At 36.8% G+C, this 22045-nt stretch overlaps 1 protein-coding gene and 1 long non-coding RNA gene across 2 annotated transcripts; one reads left to right on the forward strand and one right to left on the reverse strand.

Moving 5' to 3' along the window:
• Nucleotides 1–17898: 17898 nt before the first annotated feature.
• LOC126617877 (laccase-7-like) lies at nt 17899–20570 on the forward strand. The gene is made up of 6 exons (XM_050285967.1): nt 17899–18092; nt 18344–18495; nt 18589–18833; nt 18952–19080; nt 19183–20133; nt 20232–20570. Exons 1-6 carry the CDS (start codon nt 18003–18005, stop codon nt 20360–20362), a joined length of 1698 nt encoding a protein of 565 aa, XP_050141924.1. The 5' UTR covers nt 17899–18002; the 3' UTR covers nt 20363–20570.
• Nucleotides 20571–20705: 135 nt separating this feature from the next.
• Nucleotides 20706–21379, reverse strand: LOC126617908 (uncharacterized). Its single transcript, XR_007621576.1, has 2 exons — nt 21320–21379; nt 20706–20918 (listed from the first exon to the last, which is right to left on the reverse strand). It is a non-coding gene; the product is annotated as an uncharacterized LOC126617908 (long non-coding RNA).
• Between the last annotated feature and the right edge of the window lie 666 nt (nt 21380–22045).

Genomic DNA, 22045 nt, shown 5'->3' on the forward strand with positions numbered 1-22045 from the left:
GAGAACCTATCCAGTTACAACTACAATGCAATACGGTCCTTCTCTAATACAATACTCTTAATCACATTGTTTAAGTGATAGTTTGTTTCATGTCTACTATCCAATGTGATACATATCTATATGATTCCCTTGAATATGATTTGGAACAAACTTCCTAAGTCATATTCATATGCTTTGGCCAAAGACTTTAGAATCATATCTTAGAGTATTCTCCTTCCACCATGGAAGGTTAAAGATCCCTTGTTGTGCATTCATATGCCTACACAACTAGATAGCTTGACCCCAACAATGCCGTGGACACTCCGATGGAATGCCATTGACATAATCAAAGATCAAGGACCTAACCATTAGACATCTATGATGCCTCAGGTCAAAGGACTACTTTGCATATTGCAACTTTAGAGTTCATACATGACATGTATGTTCGAACTCTCTTTTGATCGTTGTTTAGTGTACTCGATTACTCTTTCGAGCACCTATGTGTTTGTCTTAGTGTACAACACTAAATGACTTGAGACTATTCATACTCACGCTTGAGTCAACATAACACATACTAACCTTAGCGGATTGTCAATACCCAATTGGCAATCCTATGGCTAGGAACGTTTTAGGAATGAACATAAGAGAATGGTCTCGATAATCTAACTCACTTAGATCACTTGTCTCTTAGATCAAATACATCCCTTGGATTCCCTTATTGCTTAAACACATGATACAATAAATAGTGATTAACAATAAGCTTTGCCCTTCATTAAACATATAAAAGTTTAATACATTAAGTATTCCAAAAGCTATTACATCAAATGAGTGGCTTTGTGGGCATACTTCCAACAATCTCCCACTTGCACTCAAAGCCATCTTCCCATGTATCTAATACCCATCTTTTCCATATGACTGTCAAGCTGGATTTGAGACATTGGCTTTGTCAATGGATCTGCTACGTTATCGGCTGAAGCAACTTTGAGGATGTTGACTTTCCCCTCGGCAGCATATCTTCTAATGATATTAAAGCGCCTGTCAAAATGCTTGTTCTTTTGATGTGCCCTGGGTTCCTTGGCTTGAGCTATCGCCCCACTATTATCACAGTACAAAGTTACTGGTGATGTAATGGTTGGAACCACTCCAAGTTCAGTGATGAACTTCTTCATCCAGAACGCTTCTTTGCCGGCTTCAGCTGCAGCGACATATTCAGCCTCTGTCGTGAAATCAGCAATTACACTTTGTTTATTGCTTTTCCAACTGACAGCCCCACCATTCAGAGTGAATACATATCCGGAGTTGGAACTCCTATCATCGACGTCAGACTGGAAATCTACATCTGTATAAGCTTCCACTCGCAACTCTGTTGCTCCTCCATAAACGAGGAACATGTCCTTAGTTCTTCTTAAGTACTTAAGGACCGTCTTGACAGCTGCCCAGTGTTCTGATCCTGGGTTAGATTGATATCGACTAGTAATGCTCACAGCATATGCGATATCAGGCCTTGTGCATATCATGGCATACATGAGACTCCCTATGGCGGAAGCATAAGGAATAGCATTCATTTGCCGTATCTCTTCAGGAGTTTTAGGTTCCATGGACTTAGAAAGGTGAATTCCATGTCTAACAGGAAGAAAACCTTTCTTAGACTGTTCCATCTGGTGCCTACTTAGCACCTTATCAATGTACATAGATTGGGATAATCCAATTAATTTTTTGGATCTATCACGATAGAGCTTTATCCCAAGTACATAAGATGCATCTCCTAAATCTTTCATGTGGAAGGTTTTGGACAACCACACTTTTACAGAAGAAAGTACTGCAGTGTCATTCCCGAATAGTAATATGTCATCTACATATAACACTAGGAATACAACTGCATCCCCAACGACCTTTTGATAAATACAATTGTCGTCTTCGTTTTGAGTAAAACCAAACGATTTGATTTCAGTATCAAAACGAATGTTCCAGCTCCTGGAGGCTTGCTTAAGTCCATAAATGGACCTCTGAAGCTTGCATACTTTAGTCTTTTCAGACTTGGACACGAAACCTTCGGGTTGAGCCATGTAAAGCTCTTCCTCTAGGTAGCCGTTCAGAAAGGCCGTCTTCACGTCCATTTGCCAGATTTCATAATCATAGTACGCAGCTATAGCAAGCAAAATCCGAATGGACTTAATCATGGCTACAGGAGAGAAAGTTTCTTCATAGTCAATCCCTTCTCTTTGCCTGTAACCTTTGGCTACGAGTCTAGCCTTATAAGTCTCCACGTTCCCATCAACGCCTATCTTCCTCTTGAAGACCCATTTGTTTCCAACAGGTACAATACCTTCTGGAGGGTCTAGAAAAGTCCAGACCTAATTTTGATACATGGAATCCATCTCGGATTTCATGGCCTCTTGCCATCTCTTTGAATCAATGTCGGACATTGCTTCAGTGTAGTCCTTAGGGTCCTCATTTGTGTCATTGTCACCTAGAAGGTGCAATTCCGCAAAGTCATTGTCTAAGCCATACCTCTTAGGTCGCTTACTAACCCGTTTAAATCTACGTGGAGCTAGGGGTTCAGGAACAGAGTTGTCATCTTGTTGAGTGCTTGTTTGTGGTTCATCATTAATCTCATTAATTTCCTTCAATTCTATCGTTTTCTCGCTACTTCCATTGAGAACGAATTCGTCCTCAAGGAACATAGCAGTTCTGGCGACAAAGACTTTCTTGTCGTCGGGGTTATAGAATTCGTATCCCAAAGTCTGTTTGGAATACCCCACAAAGGAACATTTAACAGATCTTGCTTCAAGCTTGTCAGCTTCAAGCCTTTTAACGTAAGCCGGACAACCCCAAATCCTAATATGATTAAGATTTATGCTTTTGCCATGCCATATCTCATATGGCGTTTGTGAAACTGACTTAGAAGGTACTCTATTAAGCAAGTAAGCTGCTGTATATAGAGCGTATCCCCATAATGTTACTGGTAGATTAGCAGAACTCATCATAGAACGAACCATGTTCATCAAGGTTCGATTTCTCCATTCAGAAACTCCGTTATGCTGAGGAGTTCCTGGTGGAGTCCACTGTGATACTATTCCACACTCTTTGAGATAATCTAGGAACTCGTTACTCAGATATTCACCACCTCGATCTGATCTTAGGGTCTTTATCTGTTTCCCAGTTTTCTTCTCAACTTCATTCTTGAATTATTTGAACCTTTCAAAGGATTCTGACTTGTACTTCATAAGATACACATAGCCAAACCGAGAGTGATCGTCGGTGAATGTGATATAGTAGGAGAAGCCTCCTCTCGACGTAGTAGACATAGGTCCACATACGTCAGTGTGGATTAACCCTAGAATTTCAGTGGCACGCTCTCCTTTCCCAGTGAATGGAGATTTGGTCATCTTCCCTTTCAAGCAACATTCACAAGTACCCATCTGGTCATTACCTAATGGGCGGATATATCCGTCTTTCGACATCTTGCGAATCTTTTCAAGGTTCACATGTCCAAGTTTAAGATGCCACATCTTTTCTTGGTTAACTTCTTCTCTAGCCCTTTTGGGTTTTGAGGTATTCCCGCTTTCAATACAGTGCATCCCACTATTCGTCTCTAGGTGAAAAAATCCCTCTATCATATTACCATGAGAGATAATACGACCGTTCAAGTATAAAGTGCAACTCATTTTGTCAAACAATACTGAGTGCCCATCTCGTAAAAGCTTAGAGATAGAAATCAAATTCTTTATACATGAAGGAAAATATAAACAATTTTTAAGTTCCAGGACTTCCCCAGAGGGTAGGTTAAGCATGTAGGTGCCTATTGCTTTTGCAGAGATTTTAGTGCCGTTCCCAACTCGCACAACCATTTCCCCATTGCGCAGTGACTTGCTCCCCGTTAGTCCCTGCATCGTATTACAGATATGTTGACTAGCGCCTGAATCAAATATCCAGGAATTGGAGCTCACTGTAAAAGCACTCTCTATGACAGAAATAGTCTCTTCAAAAGTTCGAGTCATAAGGCTCGCAATGCGCACCCTGTATTTCTTCTTCCAACGTTCATCCTTTCCACAATGAAAGCATGTTCCTTTGGATTTCTTTGCCTTCTTCTTATGCAACATTTTCCTTGTGATTGCATTCTCACTCCCACTGTCTCTTTTGAAACCTTTTTCAAATTTACAGCACATGTCAATCATCTCATTTAAAGCATGATCGAATCTATTCACTTTACAGTTTACAATAAACTTAGTGAAATCATCCGAGAGAGATGCAAGGAAAAAGTCTTGGGCCATTTTCCCATCAATGGAAGTTCCTAAACTTTTAAGATCTTTAAATATCTTTTCCATCTTTTGTCCATGTTTATGGACCGATGTCCCCTTTGCCATTTTGGCATTCATTAGACTACAAACATTTGAGAATCGTACATTACTAGTCTTAATGTCATGCATCTTATGCAAACTTTCAACCATGGCACAAGAAGTATCTATGTGCTTATGTAGCTTCATAAGCTCCTCCCTAAGTGAAGTAAGGATTAAGCATTTGGCTTGTAAATCATCCTCATAGTGTCTAACATAATTTTGACACTCCTCCTTTGAAGCTAGTTTCGTAGGAGGTATATGAGGAGGGGATTGCTTAAGCACATACAATATGTCTTTCACCTTTGAGACATTCTCAATGTGGCGATACCAAGCAAGGAAACGTTGGCCCTTAAGGCCCTTTTTGTCAAGTATAATGGTGGGTATAATTTTAGGCATGTCGTTAACTACATAACATAACAGAAATCGTATTAGATTGTTTGTTTAAAACTATTTGATTGGGTCTTTGAATCAAAATAGTACCACCCACTATTTTTGGCAAATTCCACATCCCTCAATAGAATTCGAGAGTTATATTGAACTCTTAGCGGGGTATGGGAGACTCACCATTACCAAGCCCACCTCAGAAGAATATCATATTGGTTAGCAACAATAATGATGAGAGAATAACGCATTATTCATTTACAACCTTTTGTAATTACCCATCTAGTTTGGCCTTTAGAGAATGATACCTCAGAAGAATATCATATTGGCACCATTGCACTTAGTTAAGTCGTTCCCACCATGCTTGTTCAAGTAGGGGTTCAAGAATGGCCTCAGAAGAATATCATATTGGCCATACTCGTTGCCTACTTTCACTTCATCATATGTTTATGGGCTTCTCCTGAATGTAAGCACATACTTTGCATACCCCAAAACTGGACGAATACAGTGTATGAGTCACAAACGATTGAAGCCCACCACGGTGGAAGGCCTACGAAGAGATGTTCAAAACATCTCTCGCTTATCAACTTAATATTCGTTTGTTGAGGGAGTAGTTTTGGGCTACATCAAAATCATTTTAATCATATTAAAAGAACATGGGCCTATCACAACTATTGGTCCAAGTTAATATGAATTTAGTAGTTTATAATACTCCCACTATTTCGAAGAAATAAGTGAGACTATATGGAACTACTAACGAATGCATTGCATCCTCATATGGACTATATAGTCATATTAGGTCTTAGGATGATTATGAACCGTTTAATTTGATCCAACACGAGCCTTGTGTTGGACCTTGGGTTTAAGGTAGATAGTTGTTGATTTTAGTTACGCGTTTAATCCAATTAAACCGTTATTTCCTATTGGGCTTTGGACCCAACTATTCCATTTTGCATACATATAAACAAAAGGAATACATGAAATAATAAGAAGGGCTTATGCCCTTTTACAACACAAATGATGGACTTATGTCCATTTACAACAAATTGAATTAATCAAATTACATTCAAATCTACACTACCAAACCCAAACATTCATAATGTAAAGCGGCCAATCACATAGCTCAATTATCGAAGCCTTTGGTTCATAATCACCCTTTTCTTAATCAATCACATTAACTAAGAAAACAACTTTAAACAATTGGTTTTTGGATCCATAGAATTGATTTAAATGGAACTAAATGAAATGAAAATCCAATTCTCATTAAAGAGACAAAAAAATTTTGTTCTCATCCTTTTGGGCCAAAAGGAAACTATGACCACAACAATTGGGCCACAATGCAAATACAAAAACTTTTGGGGTCACTTTGTAAAAACACAAAAGTCCACAACTTCATGTAATTACAACTAGAACCCAAAATTTTAAAATGTAAAAACATCATTAAAGGATCAAAACAATTTGTCCTTTAGAGTTTTTGGGCCTTAACGTAAAAACGTAAACTTTTTGGCCAAAATGCAAATACACAAAAGTATCTCAAACTTTATGTAATTGCACAAAAGGCCCCAAAAGTACCCCCACTAGGGGGTGGCCGGCCTTTAGAGAGGAAATGAAAAATTTTCTAAAAAGTTTTTGCAAGTTGATTTTGGTAGGTGAGGTAAAGGTGAAATTGATGGTTTGTAAGAAAAATAAAAGATCTATGACAAAACATTAAAACCATTTCATCACATCTCACCAATAACCATCAACCATCAATTAATAAACCAAAACTTTATGAAAAACATAAAACTTTTGAATCAAAACTTCAAAACTTTATGTTCTTGGCAAGAACTTCAAGAACATTGAAGAACACTCATGAAAACTCATAATAGCTCCATGAATGTTTTCACTCACCAAAACTCAATTTTTCACCACTCAAAAGAGGGCTAATATCCTAGGGTACTTAGGGGTTCCAAAAGTCACTTTAAAACCATTTTAACAAGACAAACATGAACCCAAAAAATCACCCTTTGGATTTGGCCGAATTTCCCAAAATACATGGCACCAAATTTTAGTTCCAATATTCATGCTTAAATGAAATACATCTACAACATTTGAGATGCTAAATTTTCTAGCAAAATTTATATATTCAAAAGCAAGAACAAAGCTTGTAACATTTACAACATTTAAATCACATATTATGAAAATCACAAAACCCAAAAGGATTCACCATAAACTAGGCCTAGGCTCTGATACCACTTGAAGGAAAAATTTTGTCCTAGCTAAGAACAAGTATGAACATTTGAATACATATGCAAGCTATAAACACTTTAAAGTAGGCATGCATCCAAAAACAATTCATAAAACCCATGACTTTCAAAGCCTAGTATATGGTGAACCAAAAGACTCTTTAACAACATTAAAGAGAAGTAAAGATTTAAAGTTTCTTTACCCTTGAAGCTCATCCTTGTTTACACAAGGGATTCACCCAAGTGGAGGGCCTTCAAGTCACCTCCAAGCTCCTTGAATCTTGCTTGTGATTTTCCCCTTTTAGTGCTCCTTTGCTCCTTGAGGATGTGAGGAAAGGATCTCCAAAAACACCAAAGGTTTGGTGTCTCTAAGTCTCCACACCAAGGGTGAGGTGTGAAGATGAAATGGATGACTTAGAGAATAAAAGATTGCTAGCTAAATCTTCCCTAAGTGGCCGGCCTCTTTGTAGAGAGAAAGAGAGAAAATGTTTCACCTCTTTGCCTCAAAGAAAACCCTAATGAAAATAAAGCTATAAAGTTGCTTTTATACTTCATTACATTTGGTGAGTGGCAAACTTGCAATTAAGCAAAGTCTCACACTCACCCCTTATGGCCGGCCCCTTGTAAGTGATTGGGCTTATTGCCCATTTTGTTTTAGTTGTCATACAACTTAAACATAATAGGCCTTATGGACCAAAACGCTTTTGGGCCCCGAAACCCAAAACCAACTTAAAAGCCCAATACGAACCTTTTGTAAAATTAATTAACTAATTAATTAATCTTGACCATTCTTCAATTAAACCATTTAATTGCATATCCATTTCATTTAATTTCTTCACTATCACCCTTACTCGGTGTACGATCCATTAGGTTCCATTTAGCGAGGTAGTGGTAGATTGTTACTCTTAACGATCGATTGTGAATTGAAACCACATTTCAATTCTCCCTTTATGATTAGTGTTTGCTAGTCATTAGGGCTTCCACAAACCATGAGTGACACCTAGCAGTATGTCATGATTACCCAAGCTAAGTAGAATTGGTTGGAGAACCTATCCAGTTACAACTACAATGCAATACGGTCCTTCTCTAATACAATACTCTTAATCACATTGTTTAAGTGATAGTTTGTTTCATGTCTACTATCCAATGTGATACATATCTATATGATTCCCTTGAATATGATTTGGAACAAACTTCCTAAGTCATATTCATATGCTTTGGCCAAAGACTTTAGAATCATATCTTAGAGTATTCTCCTTCCACCATGGAAGGTTAGAGATCCCTTGTTGTGCATTCATATGCCTACACGACTAGATAGCTTGACCCCAACAATGCCGTGGACACTCCGATGGAATGTCATTGACATAATCAAAGATCAAGAACCTAACCATTAGACATCTATGATGCCTCAGGTCAAAGGACTACTTTGCATATTGCAACTTTAGAGTTCATACATGACATGTATGTTCAAACTCTCTTTTGATCGTTGTTTAGTGTACTCGATTACTCTTTCGAGCACCTATGTGTTTGTCTTAGTGTACAACACTAAATGACTTGAGACTAGTCATACTCACGCTTGAGTCAACATAACACATACTAACCTTAGCGGATTGTCAATGCCCAATTGGCAATCATATGACTAGGAACGTTTTAGGAATGAACATAAGAGAATGGTCTCGATAATCTAACTCACTTAGATCACTTGTCTCTTAGATCAAATACATCCCTTGGATTCCCTTATTGCTTAAACACATGATACAATAAATAGTTATTAACAATAAGCTTTGCCCTTCATTAAACATATAAAAGTTTAATACATTAAGTATTCCAAAAGCTATTACATCAAATGAGTGGCTTTGTGGGCATACTTCCAACAGGGTCAGGTCAGCGGGTCAAAGGAGGTCCGGGTTCCCCTCATTCTCTCCTCCCTCATTTCCCTCTTTTCTTCCTCTCCTATTGGTTCCTTTCTTTCCTCTCTCCTCCTCTTATTGCCTGATCCCTCTCCCTTCTTCTCCTTTTCTTTTCTCTTCCTCCATCCATCTCTCTCTTTTCTTTCCTCAACCCAGCATCCAGCCAGCCACACACATGGCATTTTCCCACTGCTCCAAAATTGTTGGAGCCTTCTAGATTAGGTTAAATTTACAAAAATATCCTTGACTTTTAAATGTTAATAACTCTGATTCACAAAAGGTTTTTGCCCACGCTTTCGTAGGGTCAAGCTCTATCTAATTATATTAAGAAATACGATAAAATACATCCTCGTAAAATTACATTTAGTCAACTAAGGGCATTTTCATCTTTTCCACTTATAAATAAATTTTTCAACGTAAGTTATAATAAATCCCAGAAACAAAATTCTAAAATTTCTCTACTCAATTTTCATAACCATAAATCTATTTATTCTCGATTTACTTTGCATATTCATATATTTTAAAATTTTCAGGGTATTACACTTGCTACCTCTTGTAAATGGCCTCTAAGATAGTTAGCCATTAAAAATGCCTTATTCCATGGTGATTTGCAAGAAAAGGTTTATATGCATCAGCTTCAAGGCTTTTGTCAATTCCCAATATCCAACACATGTTTGTAGAATGGTTAGGTTCTTGTATAGAGTAAAACAAGCTCCTCGAGCATGGCATTCTAAGTTCACTGGTGTTTTACCTAGTCTTGGTTTCATCGTTTCTCAATCTGATGCTAGTTTGTCTATCAAGTATGATGGTACACTTGTTATGATTCTATTGTTATATGTTGATGATATAATCATCATTGGTTCAGATGCATCTCAGGTTCAAACTGTCATCACTACTCTTGGCGAATTGCTTGAATTAAAGGATATGGGCAAATTGACTTATTTTTTGGGCCTTCATAGTCAATATGAGGAGAATGGTGATATGTTTATTAACCAGGCAAAGTATGCAACATATTTGTTAAAGAAAGCAGGTATGGATACCTGCAAACCTGCACCAACTCCAGCCAAACCACATTCTTAGTTTGTGAAATCATGTTCCTGGATTTCACTGTTATAATCTACGTATTTGTATTATTGAGATTTTACATCATTTTTTGAGAAATTATATTAATTTATTTGGATTTAGATTTTAATTAAACTAGTTACGAAGTTCAAAGTTTGAAAATTAATTATCTAAAATTTGTTGACCTTTCGAGGTCACAAGTAACATTTTCGAATAGATCTTGAAACTACGAGCGCATAGGCAAAAACCGTTTGCGAGTCCAGATTATAAAGGTATAGATACGGACATTTGAAGTTGTGTTACTAAACTATAGATTTTAAATTTATTTTAAACTCCCACCTTGTGGGAAAGAGGCCAATCAAATTTATGTTAGTTAAGGGAACCAATCAGAAGGGGGAACAAGGAGGGAAAGGAGAGAGGTGAGGAAACACCCAACCAACCTTGACTCGATTTCAAATCCCGACCCAATTCCTTGACTCGATTGTATCTCTTTCGTTCGACGTCCGATTGAGGTGATCTTGGTGTCTATGGAAAGCTCTCGGCGAACCCAACATCTTTGTGGTATTATAGTTCACAATTTCTAACCCAATTTTATAAACCGAAGCCACAAAGTCCGTGATTTTTCGATAGTTTTCTCATTTTTCCGTTGAATCCGATAATGATTACTGTCGACCACCACCACCAAAAGACTTCTCGCAACCTCAAGAACAAAGCGTATACATTGGTTGGGGCATCGGAGTTCGTTTTGGCATCGAATCAAGAACACCCAATTCTAGGGTTTCAGCAGTTCGTGGGCGATTTGAGGTGTTTGCCGGCCAAAGTGACCTTAGTCACATGTATGAAACTTTCTCTAATCATTGAGATCTACATTATTGTGAAATTTGGTAATTTTCAGAGTTAGTCGAAAAATCGGGTTTCCATTCACCGGAAACAGCCACCTGTGACGGCGCCTGGCCAGTGGGTCACCAATGATATCTTAAGCTAAATTGATGTCCTCATATTAGATTTGATATCCGTATGGGGTGGTTTGAATGTTTGAACCTAGTTTCATTACGATACATAACTTGATCATTGTATGATTCGACGATCCGACTGTTGGATCGTCACCAAATTCTAACATATTACAAAACGTAATATTTGAGGATATTAGAAACAGACGGATCTGGAATCCGACGTACGGATCTTTCCTAATTGGATTTCTAAGTTTGTAAAATAAGTGGTTGACCGCCACTTAATTCTAGTAATTGGCGGAGATCTGATTGTTGGATCATAATGACATTTTTATATGTTGTTTTAGAAGCATAATGTGGGTCTTTGGAAGTTACGGATCTGAAATCCAATGTGCGGATCTTATGGATCGAATTACGTAGGGTTGTGGGCACCACCGTTGATCAAGAGTTGACTTTTGGTCAACATGTCTCAAATCACTTATAAAATTAAAATTAGTATTAATAGAGGCTCAATGAGGCTTTGCAGACCTTTCTAGGTGAGTGATTTTAATATATGCGATATGGTGATTACCCGATTCTTTATATTAATATCCTTTGTGGATATGACTTGGTTTTATAAATGTGTTTTCTGTTAAAATGTGACTTGGTTTCATAAATGTGTTTTGTTAAAATGTGACTTGGTTTTATAAATGTGTTTTCTGTTAAAATGTGATTCTTTTATAATTGGCCATCGATCTATTTTTATTAATTGTGAATTGATTCATGGATTGATAATATTTGTGAAAAAATTATTTTAATTGCATATTGAAATGTTTGTTAAATTAAGGGCTTGTAGGAGACCATGACCCTGCTTGGTTAATCCACGATAGGGGGTCACTAGTGGTCCTGCTTGGTTAATCCACGGTAGGGGACCATATTATTTATGGATCTTGCTTGGTTAATCTGCGATAGGCGATCCTTATGGTCATACATACTTAGGAGTGATCATGCTTGGTTAATCTGTAATAGGTGATCACTGCCTAACAGTTCCGTAGGTGTGACTCTGCTTGGTTAATCCGCGATAGGGGGTCATTACCTACTTAGTTATCTTGGTCCTGCTTGGTTAATCCGCAATAGAGGACCTGCTTGGTTAATCCATGATAGGGGACCATATTTTCTGGGGATCGTGTTTGGTTAATCCGCAATAGGTGATCCTTATATCTTTGGTATGGCCATACACATACACACTTGGGGGTGATCATGCTTGGTTAATCCACGATAGGTGATCATTGCCTAATAGATGCGTAGGAGTGACTCTGCTTGGTTAATCTATGATAGGGGGTCACTGCCTACTTGGTTACTGCAGGGGTGGTTTGCTTGGTTAATCCGCGATAGGGTGCCACTTCCTGTTTGGTTACATATGTAGGTTTCGGCCGAACTGCATCCCTCAAACCCTAGTTTTTAATGCACATATGAACGATAGTTTTTGAGAATCTTGGTGGTTTGAATGGGAAAAGTCGATGGATGTCTGGGTGACTCCTTCGGAGTTGTTACAGACTGGACTATGTTTTCATAATTACAAACTTATCTTTGAGGTTTATAAACTGTGATCGATGGTCTTTCTTTTTATTGAATATCACATACTTGTATTATTGTCACTCACCTGAGCTTCGCAATTTATCCGAGTTCTAGTTGGCCAGTGCACCATTCCCATGATGTAGGCATTGATTATATATGTGATAGATTTGGGTAGATTACGAGAAACCGCTAGATATTTTAGATTCCGTTGAGTGGTTCAGAATCCTTGCTCTTGTTCATTTCCATAAGGTTAGTCTAGAACCCTAGATTCGAGTGAATGGGAATTACCCTCAAAAGATCTTGTGAATATTAATTAGATTCACCATGTATAATTACTTATAATTCAAATAGGGAATTATGTAGAGTTCCTTAATTAAATACATGAAATGATATGTATTCACATTGATTGATTAACGTTAAATGCTAAGATTATGCATCTTTGAGTCATGAATTGATTAATTGACGGGATTGTGGAATGACGTTGGATATGATTGTTATTATTATAATTATTTAGTTGATCATTATGGCTTGAGAATAATATTGTGCTTCGTTGGTTATTGATATGTTACATGATGTTGATAGAGGTATCATGTTGAAAATAAAGTGAATTATGGGATGATTACTCGAGTGTAGTGAATGGTGAACTACGAATGGCTTGATCCCTATTTAGGGTACGTAGGCAGTCTAACGAGGATGTTAGATACAGCCATAAAGTATACGAAAAATTACTATGCGATTCAATTCTTGAGTCATGCTTCTTACATATCTCATAGGCGGGATCTGTTGGATATATGGTTACTTGGTGACGTCACGTGTCAATCTTGGACGTAGGTCGGGATCGAGGCGTGACACAGTTACTTGTTACAGAAGGAATAAGTCCACTTCCATATGCAACTTTATACAGAAGCTTAGTGGGGGCTTTCAATGCCTCACTTTTACTAGGTCGTATCTTTCACATTCAGTTGGTGTAGTAAGTCAATACATGAGTCAGCCTACTGATGCACATTTCTTTTTTGTCAAGAGAATTTTGCGATACATCAAAAGGACCTTACATTGTGGTTTCACTTACAAATCAGGTTCTTCTTCTCTTTTGTCAGCTTATTTAGACTCTGATTGGGCTGCTGACATTAACACTAGAAGATCCATCACTGGTTATGTTGTATTTTTAGGCCAAAATTCAAATTCATGGCAATCCAAAAAGCAGTCATATGTGTCTCGTAGTTCTACTGAGACAAAGTATAAATTCCTTGCTCACTATGTTGCTCATATATGTTGGCTTCGATCACCTTTTAGAGATTTACATGTTTATCTTCCTTCTTCTCCAATATTGCATTGTAATAATCTCTCTACGCTTGCACTTATAGTACAAATCCAGTGTTCCATTCTTGGATTAAACATCTTGATACAAATTTTCATTTTGTTAGAGAGAAGGTTCAAAAGGGAGATCTCAAGGTGCAATACATTCCTACTAAGGAGCAAGTAGCTGATATCTTCACCAAAGGTCTTCACAATCCTGTGTTTGTTCAACATTGCTGCAATCTTTACCTTGATACCTCGGTTAAGATTGAGAGGGAGTAATAACTATAATAACAAACTAGGACATGTGTCAACTGTGTATTAGTCCACTTGTATTGATTGTATTGGTTGTGGTAGCCTACTTGATAAGCTAAATAATAGCAAACTATATATATGCTTGTATGTAATAACTAAGTCGGTTAATAAGAATTTCAAACTTTCTTCTCACTATCTTTCTCTCTAGCTTTCACTGCTGTTCTTCGAATTACCTAATGTTCATTCTATTTTTCTGCAAGAATCTCACAGTTAACAATACATAGGGCTGGTTTGGTATTGCTGTGCTTTGACAAAAAGTTGTTGTGAGAATAAGCAGCTGTGCTGTGAGAATAAGCGGCTGTGAAATAAATCAGCAGAGTGTTTGGTAAACTTTTTTGTAAAAGTGCTTTTGGAAAAAAAAAAAAAAACAGTCTAATAGTGGGCCTTTTCATTAAAGAAGCATTGTAGCTCCGTGTGCTTTGAAAAAAAGCCAGTTTTCCAAAGCTGCAAATAGCAGCTTCAGCTTTTTCCTTTGATTTCAGCTTATTCTCACAACAGCTTCCAAAATAAGCCCTTTTTTTAGTTTATCAAACACCTAAAACCCTCACAGCTTTTTTTCATGGGTGCTTTTTTTTTAAGCACCTCACTCCCAAACTAGGTCATAGCCTCCTCAAAATGTGTGGGAGGCAGGGCCAGCACCACGCCCAGCCTATACCTACTACACATATAATATTTGATAGTAAAATGCACAGAGTTTCCGCGCAAAACATACGTAGAAAAACAAGATCTTGGTTGCCACTTTCCACCGAGCCAACTTCTTAGGGCTGGTTTGGTATTGCTGTGCTTTGAAAAAAAGCTGCTGTGAAAATAAGCGGTTGTGCTGTGAGAATAAGCAGCTGTGAAATAAATCAGCAGAGTGTTTGGTAAACTTTTTTGTAAAAGTGCTTTTGAAAAAAAAAACAGTCTAATAGTGAGTCTTTTCATTAAAGCAGCACTGTAGCTCCGTGTGCTTTGAAAAAAAGCCAGTTTTCCAAAGCTGCAAATAGCAGCTTCAGCTTTTTCCTTTGATTTCAGCTTATTCTCACAGCAGCTTCCAAAATAAGCCTTTTTTTTTCAGTTTACCAAACATCTAAAACCCTCACAGCTTTTTTTCATGGATGCTTTTTTTTTAAGCACCTCACTCCCAAACTAGGTCTTAGTCTTCTTTCTCATAGTCGTCAAGAAGAAGAAAAAATTAAGTGAAAAAAATGTGGAATGATAATCACGTTGAACATGCAGATTTTATTTATTCTCTCTTAAATAATAAAATTGTTGGAAGTTTAGAAGATTAACTTTCCCCAACTGCTATATAAGACTTTCATCAAAGATCTTTTACGTGTGTGAATTTTTAGACGTATTCTAGTATGTTTATTGTCTCGATATATATAATTTTAGCTTCTCACCAATCATCGACCACGTAAAGTAGATATATATAAATGGGAAGGCGACAACAGGGATTGGATATATTAATACTTTTGCGTTTGATACCAATACTTTCGTTGAACAACGACAAACGAAATCGTTGATTCCATGCAGGAATTTCTTTATTAACCTAACTCTAGTTGACCAAATCAAAATAGTTCTCTCTCATAATTTTTTAATGTCCCTGCATTGTCAAAGGTGGTGGCCTTGACGGTTTGGTGTTATGAGTTAATTTAGAGACAGTTGTTTAGGTTAGTTCAGTTAGGAGCTTAATTAAGACACTAATAACAAATTTGAAAATGACATGAGGATTAAAATAAGGCTGACGGTATCTGTGATGTGACCATTTATGTCTGCCACCACAGAATACAACCCCTTGCCCAGAAATTTTGTTTTATTTGTGGGATTTTTTAGTCGGTCAAAAATGGTAATGTACGTGTAGTGGTTTAGGGTTTCATGGAATGGTCAGCTGCAATGGGTGGGATTCGAAGCAATTCGAAGCAACAGCGGCGAAATTATCATAAAATCTTGTCAACTTATTGAAAAGTCTTCGAGCTGTTCTTCCTCTCCAAGAAACAAATATCAATTCATTGTTATATCAGCATATCTGTAAAATAATTAAAAAATTTCACATGCATGCATGCATTACTTTCTCTGTTAGTGCTCCAAATATATATCCCATTATCATATTGATGTGTAAAAAACAAAACTCATCACGTACATGTAATTAACTAAACAATATAGTATATCCCACCTCCCACGTTATATAAAAAGAAAAAAAATGACTAAATAATTATCTAAACTATATAATAATAAAATTTTATTTATCAACCAAAATAGGATGAAAAAACTATTTAGTGTTCTATCACAAAAAAAAAAAATTAAGGGCAGCAAGATAATTTCATAAAACAAAATTTTAGTTTTTTTTATTTAAACATCATTTACAGATGACTATAGTATCTCTACTTTTTTTTTTAAAGGAAAATTTGAAATAGGTCCATTTTTATAGCTCAACTTTTGAAATAGGTCCAATTTTTAGTGACTTTTGACTTTTGAAATAGGTCCAATTTTTAGTGATTTTGGACCCATATCAAAACATCCCTTTTAAAAAACTAAAAAAAAATTAAACTTCTCTCCCTCTCTCTCTACTCTCACACGTTCTCTCTCTATCTAAGATCTCCTCAATTTTAAAAACAAAAATAAAACCTTTCACACGCTTAAGCGTACTGTTACTCAAAAACAAATAACAAGACCAAATCCCAATATGTGTTGGTGGCCTAATAGATTCAGTAAACCATGCATGGGTCGCTTACAACAAAAATGCAATGGTGTGAATGCATTTTTTTTTTCCAATAAGGTGTGAATGCATAAATAAAAGTACACTATCATGTTTCATTTTCTTTGCCGGCCATTAAATGGTTTGCAATTTGCAAAGAAGTGCGAAAAAATTACTTTTAATCAAAATATAGGATAGGCAGATTTGACTATTTATTTAAAATTGCTTGCATCAAATGTTTGAAAAAAAAATTATATAAAGTATGAACCGATCATTTTTGTTTATTGGACACGCAGTTTTTAATTTTCTTAAAGTTTAGGGTTTAGTTCGTTTAATTTGTGGATTTTGATATATTTTGGTGACAAGAAAATTGCACATGCACTTGAAATTTTATCTTATTTTTAATTATTCCTCTTGTATTCTACATAATATATCATTTTGCTCTCTACATTCCATTATGGGTTAATGACAATCTTGAAAAAAAATAGCTATTTCATGCCAAAGTGATCTTTGGGGTTTCAGATATTCCAATTGTGAGAATAAGCTGAACTAATTAACAAATTGAATCCCTAGCCACATCAGCCAAACTAATCTGTCATTCGATCCATTTGATAGAATGAGATAAAGTAGAATGCAAAGAATGAGTATTGAAGATAAAGAGCGAAAAAATAGTGTAAGAATAAGAAATAATCTTTGTATAGTACTCGGGACGTAGCTAAATGTAATCCTTTTAATTTCTTAAGTGCTCAGAATTCCTCCTCAATTAAATAAATAAAATAGAAAATTTACACAAATGGCACACGACCTTTTCCACTCTAATGTCAACGTTCTTCCCAACTTGTTTTTTACCAAGCAGTATTCAAACCAAACGTCTTCTTCGAGTACACCGGGGGTGTTCCATTTTCTTTTAGTTCGCCAGCCTGTAAGTGTAGTTTGGCCACGGTCAAAATGATGTTATTCAACATGGTTTGTTTGCTTGAGAACCAAGTTTCTGACTTGTGTTCATATCTTTATGCTAGCATTCTCTGACGAGTCACTAATTTAATCAAAATGTTAACTGGATATATAATACCAAAGTCATCTTATAGTATATGTCTGTATATGTTCAACATTTCAAAGTCCTTATAAAAAAAAATGCAAATTTACACGCAATTGTGGAAATAATGCGTTAGCAACTTGTTTTCCAGTGCCTATATAAACATAACAAATATCGACCTCTGAGATATCACAAGAGTAATACAATATCTTCATAAAATATACGATTCTCAAACTTCTCATTTCCCCTTTAAGCCAGCTCTTTTGTTCCCCATATGGCACGCTTAGCCTTTGTGCTAGCTTGTGCTCTAGCTCTATTGGCTTCCTCAATAGCCTCTGGTGCAATTGTTGAGCATTCTTTTAACGTAAGTCTTGCCTCAATTTTGGGTATGCTCCTGCATGTTTCTAAGATGACTAAAAGCGCATTCTAACATCCAAAATTACTTCAATTTTACGGAAAAAAAAAGTAAATATTTTTGGGTCATAGAAGCGGTATAAGAAACAAATTCAAACGGGCCCTTTGGGATCTTTATTTCATCATGCATATTTCCTCACCAATTATTTGAATGTTTCCTTTAATAATAGTAGTCATGTTTTTTTTTCCTATTGTTTTCAGGTGAACAACCTAACTGTTAGCCGATTGTGCCGGAATCAATCAATTACTGTAGTAAATGGGAGTTATCCAGGACCAACCATATATGCACGAGATGGGGATACACTTATTGTTCACGTTTTAAACCAGTCGCCCTATAACATTAGCATTCACTGGTAAGTACCAATTATCCAAAATCATTTAACAACCCCCAATGGGAATGTTGAGTTATGTTTTGTTCACGTTGTATAGTTACTTTCTTAATGCAGGCATGGAATCTTTCAGCTTCTAAGTGCATGGGCGGATGGACCTGCATATGTAACTCAATGCCCTATACGCCCCGGACAAAGCTATACTTACAAATTTAATATCACCGGACAAGAAGGCACCCTTTGGTGGCATGCCCACATTTCGTGGCTCCGGGCAACTGTCCATGGAGCACTCATAATCCATCCGAAAGCCGATCGATCCTTCCCCTTCCCCAAGCCCGCCAAAGAAGTTCCCATCATATTAGGTAATTAACGATTAAACTATACCATTCAACTTAGTTAATGTTAATCGTGATACGTACTTAAAAGAGTAATTTTGATGCCTAATTATATATTATAATTAACTGTTGGATGGAATTGCAGGAGAGTGGTACAATGGCAATGTGGTCGACATTGAGGAAGAAGGCCTATCTAAAGGAATTGGTCCTAACATTTCAAATGCTTACACCATCAATGGACTTCCTGGCGATCTCTACGATTGCTCTCAAAATCGTATGTAACCATGCATGCATGCATGCATACAAGTAAATTTATTGATTTATTTTATATGTTATTTTTGCATGATGAATTAACAATTTGACATCAAATTATCAGAAACATATCAGTTCAGTGTGGTGAGAGGAAAGACCTACCTGCTACGCCTAATCAACGCTGCACTCAATAACCAGCTCTTCTTCAAGATAGCCAATCACAACATGACAGTTGTCGCCATCGATGCCACCTACACCGCTCCTTACATCACCGACGTGGTGGTTACCGCACCCGGTCAGACTACCGACGTTCTCGTTACATTCAATCAACCTATTGGATCTTATTACATGGCCGCCACTCCGTACGCTAGCGCTAGTGATACCATTGACTTTGATAACTCGACCACCAGAGGCATCATCATCTATAAGAACTCCACATCAACCCCGATTATGCCCCCAATGCCTAACCCTCACGACACGCCGTTGGCCCACAAGTTCCTCACTAATCTCACCGGCCTCGTCGGTGGGCCCCAGTGGATCCCGGTCCCACTTGAGGTGGACGAGCATATGTTCGTGACAATTGGCGTCAATTTGGCGTTATGTCCCGAAAATGCCACGTGTCAGGGCCTATTCAATAACAAATTGTCCGCGAGCATGAACAATGAGTCATTCGTGCTCCCAAGCAATACGTCCATGCTGGAAGCACAGTTTCACAACATGAGCGGGGTTTACACCAGAGACTTTCCCGACGAGCCTCCGGTCAAGTTTGACTACACAGACACGAACATAAGCCTCGACTTATCCTTGATATACGCGCCAAAATCGACCAAGGTCAAGACGCTGAAGTTCAATTCGACAGTAGAGATGGTGCTTCAAAACACGGCATTTTTGGCCATCGAGAACCACCCGATGCATCTCCACGGCTTCAATTTTCATGTGTTGGCACAAGGGTTTGGAAATTATGACCCGATTAATGACCCCAAAAAATTTAACTTCGATAATCCGCAAATACGTAACACAATTGGTGTGCCGGTCGGAGGATGGGCTGTGATTAGGTTTCAAGCAAATAATCCTGGTTAGTTTTCGTAATCATCTCCTTAATTAAGTGTCTAATTTGTATTTTAATTATATCATAAATTAATTTCTGATTATTGTTTTAAACTATTATTTCAGGTATCTGGAACATGCACTGTCATTTGGACGTTCATCTGCCGTGGGGGCTAGGTATGGCTTTTGAGGTTGAAAATGGACCGACTCCAGAATCTACTTTGCCTCCACCACCACTTGATCTGCCCAAATGTTAGAAGTTGTTCAGAAGAGACTTCAAGTTATTGTTTCATTTTGTATTTTAAAATTATATTTTTGTTGTCAATTTCATTCATTTGGTTACAGATGAATAAATTTGTAATAAAAGCAGTCTCAAATGTATGTATTATTATAAGTTGGTCATCATTGTTTGACTAAACTCACAATAAATTATTTAATTACTAATATTTGAAGTGCCTTAATTTATTCACGAAATGACTCAGCAATCTTTTGTTTCTTTAGTTAAATTACTAGAAATTTGAGCTTACACGTTGCCGCGCAGTATTGAAAATTGTATGAAATATCATGCAATTTTATTTTTCATGAGTCAAGAATTGAGAATTATAAACGGCAAAGCAAGAAGAATAGAAGCAAGTTGCTGACCCTAGTTTTTTTGTGAACATTAATAAAATTCAATCAACATGTACCAAACAAATGCATACGTAGAAACTAAAATAGTAAACCTTCTCATTTTCTGTTTGAGAAGTCTTGCAGGCGTCAGAAGTTTGCTACTGATGGATTCCAATTCTCTTGTTTTCAGTTCAAGAGTTGTTCCTGCAATAATATCAATCAATGTGATTCTGGATATAATGGTATATTTGAACAGTAATGTAGTTTTAAATTGGAATGTATGCAGAGTTTCTCAACAAATTTATAGTTAATTCAAAAAATAGTAATTTGCAAGTAATTTAGAAACTCGTTCCAACCCGAACAGTAGTTCAAATCTTTGAAATTGTAATTTTATAAGTCACTAAACCCAACTTACAAATTATGTAATCAATCTCATTTCTTTGCCTTTCATTTATTTCCTCCAATTGCATCAAAGCAAATACTTTCAAGTTCAATCAATCAAGAAATTCAAACATATCATAAAGATCAAAAGAACATATAATACTTAATACACATCAAAAGTTGAAAAACAATACAGTTTCTTTGAAATTTTTCAGTGAAAGTACCTCATCAGATGCCTTTTGGAAATAAACTCTTACCTCATTCTGGTCCAGAGCAGATAAACCATCAAATAACAGCTGAGTAAAGTGAAGTAGGATTATCATAATGTAGTGCCAACTTAATTAATCGCAGTAGAAATTCGTGTTTAGACTACATGTTAGTGAAGATACTGGACATCGATTTTTTATAAGCTTTCGGTAGACTAACAAAGTATGAACTGTAATACAGAGTGCAATTTTTGGTAAAACAATTGTTGGCAGCATCAAAATACGCATGTGGTGCCTCCTTTGCAATCATATGGAGCATGATAGTTGTAGTAACTTGTCAAAAATAACTCAGATACTACCACCATTCGAACCAATAGACTGAAAGGAGTAGGATTGTGAGAGTATGATTAAGTGATTGATAACTTGAAGGATTGCCTTATTTCCTCTAGTTTTGTATAGAACTACCCAAGGTAATTGTAAACGTTACTTGGATAACAAAGTTGGTGTTGCAGGACTCAGCATAAGGAAAAATCAGAAAGATGCAAATGCAGAAAACTAAGTTAGTACCCAAAACACATGGCACCTCACTTTCTCACAATGACTTAATCTGTTCTCCACCATTTAGCAACATGTTTAATTCCAGTTAATATTACTTCGAAAATCCCAAGACCACATTATAACTCAATTATAGAGAAATTAAGGTCCCGTTTAATAACCATTGTCTTTTTCTCAACTTAAGTTTAC

Source organism: Malus sylvestris, chromosome 4 (assembly GCF_916048215.2).
Source record: "Malus sylvestris chromosome 4, drMalSylv7.2, whole genome shotgun sequence".
NCBI lineage: Eukaryota > Viridiplantae > Streptophyta > Magnoliopsida > Rosales > Rosaceae > Malus > Malus sylvestris.

Bases quoted from the DNA above. Each gene is read 5' to 3' on its own strand.
- LOC126617877 (XM_050285967.1), top strand. From the start codon at position 18,003: ATGGCACGCTTAGCCTTTGTGCTAGCTTGTGCTCTAGCTCTATTGGCT. The intron at 19,081-19,182 runs GTATGTAACCAT...TCAAATTATCAG, and splicing joins CTACGATTGCTCTCAAAATC to AAACATATCAGTTCAGTGTG. The intron at 20,134-20,231 runs GTTAGTTTTCGT...CTATTATTTCAG, and splicing joins GTTTCAAGCAAATAATCCTG to GTATCTGGAACATGCACTGT.